This window comes from Mandrillus leucophaeus, unplaced genomic scaffold, assembly GCF_000951045.1.
Source record: "Mandrillus leucophaeus isolate KB7577 unplaced genomic scaffold, Mleu.le_1.0 Scaffold213, whole genome shotgun sequence".
NCBI classification, from domain to species: Eukaryota; Metazoa; Chordata; class Mammalia; order Primates; family Cercopithecidae; genus Mandrillus; species Mandrillus leucophaeus.
The window spans coordinates 2,084,409-2,087,899 of NW_012102177.1; the positions used below are offsets into that span (position 1 = coordinate 2,084,409).

Below are 3,491 nucleotides of genomic sequence, written 5' to 3' on the forward strand. Positions count from 1 at the left end.
TTGGCACTCACTTCCTTCGTGCGATGCATCCACCCAGGGAGGTGACCCTGCGCTAGCACGCTGCCCACCCTACCCTGTTGACCACCCTGTCCTTGGACCCCAAAGCAAAATGGGGCCAGTGTAGGCGGCCTGAGGGTGGGGCCGTATGCCACACCTCCAGCGGTAGCAACCTCATCTGACCACACCTTCGCCTTCCTGTGCTGCAGAAGGCGCTTGCTCCCAAGCCCATGGTGACCCACATCTCCACCCCACAGTGGGGCAGCTGTGGTGGCTGAGTGAAAGCTGGGGCAGGAGACAGGGCCCCTGCCAACCCCAGCCAGGCAGCTTGCAGAGCCCACTGCCCGCATCGGAGTCAGCCTGCGGCCTGAGCACACCCGTCTGCCCTCTGGGGGACCCAGGGCGCCTGCGGGGGCCCTCCTAGAGACACCAGCCTGGCCTCCTAGGCATAAGGGATGGGGACAGGGGACAGGGCACGTGCTTACAGCGGATATGCAATGTGGCTTTTACTAGGGCCACTGCAGCCAGTGGGGAACCCTGCGGGGCTGCTGGGAACAGAACTTGGCCAGCCTTTTGCCAGGGGGTGGGCAGCATGGGGAAACGCAAGGAGAGCCAGGGTGGGGAGGGTTGAGTATCTGGTGTCAGGGAGGCCACCTACAGCTGTTTTGTCAAGGCTAGTTGAGAATCTGAAAGCTCGAGTTCCTGTTCCCGGCCATCCAGAGCCACTGTGGTCCGAGGGTGTGGCTCGGTCCCACGCTCCAGCCGATGGAGGCCTGATGAACTTAATCCACACGCTGGTGGCAGCAGTGGTATTTGAGCTCTTGAGTACGTGTCTCAGTGATGGGGCTGGGCAGCCTGCTAGCAAATCCCAGTGGGTCAGAAAGGAGAACTGAGGCAGGCAAGCGCTCGGTCCCCAGCCCTTCCAGTCTGAGCCACGTCTGCCTGGGTGGTCACCTCCAAAGGCCAGCCAGGGACTCAGGCACAAGTGGCAGCATCTCCGGCCAAAGCCTCCCCACTCCTGGGCTGCCAGTCGGCCCACAGAGGGCCGGCAATGCAGCTTGGGCCCACTCCCCAAACCCCTCCTTGGTCTGAGGACTGTGGGGAGTGGGTGGGGCCTGAACATCAGCTTTGGCCTCCTGACCCAAAGCATGGAGCAGGACCATGGACCAGGGCGGAGTGGGCTTCCTGGGGACTCGAGTCTTCTCTGCCTCAGATGGGGTGGGCCCTGACCTTGAGGGAGCTACAGATGGGTGAGCTGGGGGCTCCCCAGGCCTTGGGGCATCGGGGGCAGCCAGAAGGGGAGGGCCTATGGGATGGCCTGGAGCCGGGGCAGTTGCCAGAAGCCGGTCTCACTCCTAGTAGCCTGGAGAGAGGAGCTAAGAGCGAGTGCCGTGTGCATAGCTGGTGAGGGGCACACTCCTGGCCTGGCAGGTCCACGTTCTGCTGTCCTTGTCTCTTGTGCAAACCTTCAGTTTTTGTGATAAATCCAAGGGGGCCAGGAGAGCAGGCACAACCCCTGCTCTGGAGGCCCTGCCCTGCCCGTGGCATCCTCCGAGCATGCTTTCCTCTGACCCGCTGGCTGCACCTGTCGATTCCTCAAGCCGCCATCCCCGCCCAGCCCCACTATGTCCCTGTTCTGTTTATTTTCAGGACGCAGCTATCCCTGTGGAGCAGGTGTGGGACACTCTCCCCGTGACAGTCTTGGGTGGACCTGTTGTCTGTCCTGTTTTACCCCCCACACCCCCCAAGAGGCCTCCCTGTGGCCACCACCGCCACTACCACTTCTCAATGATGTGGCTCATGTAGTCCTCGGTGGGCACGCGGCCCGGCTCGTCAGCGTCCTCCCGCGGCAGCGCCTCCTTGGCCCGGTGCAGCAGGCGCTCCTCGCGGCTCCTCAGGCGCTGCTCCCTGCGCTCCAGCTGCCGCTTGTACTGGTAGCGCTGCTGGAAGAGGTCCTTGGCGTAGTCATACAGCTGCATGTCCAGGTCGTTGAGCTCCTCGATGCGCCGGATGGTGTCCTCGTCCACCTCCACGCCGCCCGCCCGCGTGCTGTTGTACTGCATGAAGGGCCGGATGAACTTGAGGTTGAACGTCCGCTCGAACAGGTACTGCGTCTTGCGCTGGAACTCGGTCAGGCCGAAGAAGGCCATGCCCCGCAGGTTCTTCTTGGCGCTCTCCAGCAGCAGCTGGGCCCGCTTGCCCTCGGGGATGAAGGACAGGTTGTAGCAGCCCACCAGGCTCAGGTCGGCCAGCATGCGCACCTGGCGGTTGTTGGCCAGGTTGTACGGGCAGTCCATGAACTCCTGCAGCGTGCAGCCCGACCAGTCCGTGCCCTCGTAGCAGGGCGGCAGCTCCTCGGGCGTGGGCGTGCGCCCGTCACACATGTGCAACGACGTCTTCCACGTGGCACCCCTCTGCACGTGCCGCCACTCACTCAGGTAGCGGGACACGGGGTCTCGTAGCAGGGTGATGTAGTAGAACTTCCTGCAAGGAGACGGGGAGAGGAGGTGAGGGCTGTGGCAGCATGAGGGGTGCTACCAGGGCTGCTCGGAGTCAAAGTCCCCACTACAGGGGTCTGGGCTTCACCTCTGAGGCCAGCCAACGCCTGCATTTAGCTCTCCAACAGCCGTTTCAAAACCCGGTATCAGAGATGCCAAGGAGCACGCCACGGCCACACGGCTCCCCAGGGTGACCGCCATGGCGCCCTGCAGTGCCTGGCCTGGCTCCTCTGGAGGGACAACCTGACTTTTCCTGCTGGTGGGTGAAGCCGCCAATACCTCATCCAGGGAGGTCCCGGAGCCACAGCCGCCTGAGACCAGCAGTGTTCGCCAGCTGTTTACAGCCTGGGCACGGTGCCACCCAAGGAGCCACTCAGCAGGAGCAGAGGGTGGGCAGAGGTCAGGGAGGGTCACCTCCAGTCCCAGTCCCAGGGTCCTGCCAAGGCCTGGTGGTTGGGCCCAGTGGACCATCCAGCCCAGGACCCCAGGGGCAGCCATGACTTACACAGTCTCCAACTCTACTTGGCGGGCTGTCCCCCAGGACAGGGGGGTGCACAAGGGAGAAACGACCCAAGGACGGCTCCACCTCCCACCGTCCCCTGCACGGCTGGAGCCCAGCATGGAGCATGCCTTTGCCAGGCTCGCGATGACGCTGGGCTGGAGGCGTCAGGACACTGGACAGGTGGGTAAAATGTGGCGGCAGCTGCGGATGTACCCGGTGTGTGTGTGTGTGTGTGTGTGTGTGTGTGTGTGGGGTCAGCCCCGGGGAGGCTGCAGTCATTCTTAGACGGTTCCTCCTCCTGGCTCCTGCCTGTGCCGGGGTGGGTGGGCCTCAGGTCAAGGAGCACCAGGGCCGGGCAGGCAGCCTAGGAGCCCACAGGGCCCCTCACTGCCCGGGGGAGCAGCTCCAGAAGGGCCCTGACTCACCGCCAGGCCTCCCCAGATGGCAACATGGAAGTGTACCCACACTGCCCTCCTCCTCCCCTCACACTGCCC

At 63.9% G+C, this 3,491-nt stretch overlaps 1 protein-coding gene across 1 annotated transcript in view; it reads right to left on the bottom strand.

The window, feature by feature from the left end:
• Window positions 1–704: 704 nt before the first annotated feature.
• HS6ST1 (heparan sulfate 6-O-sulfotransferase 1) overlaps window positions 705–3,491 on the bottom strand; it is a 24,216-nt gene continuing 21,429 nt past the window's right edge. The window contains exon 2 of the mRNA XM_011980502.1: window positions 705–2,481. Within this exon, the coding sequence (XP_011835892.1) occupies window positions 1,773–2,381 (609 nt within the window). The 5' untranslated portion in view covers window positions 2,382–2,481 and the 3' untranslated portion in view covers window positions 705–1,772. The remainder of the gene's footprint in view (window positions 2,482–3,491) is intronic.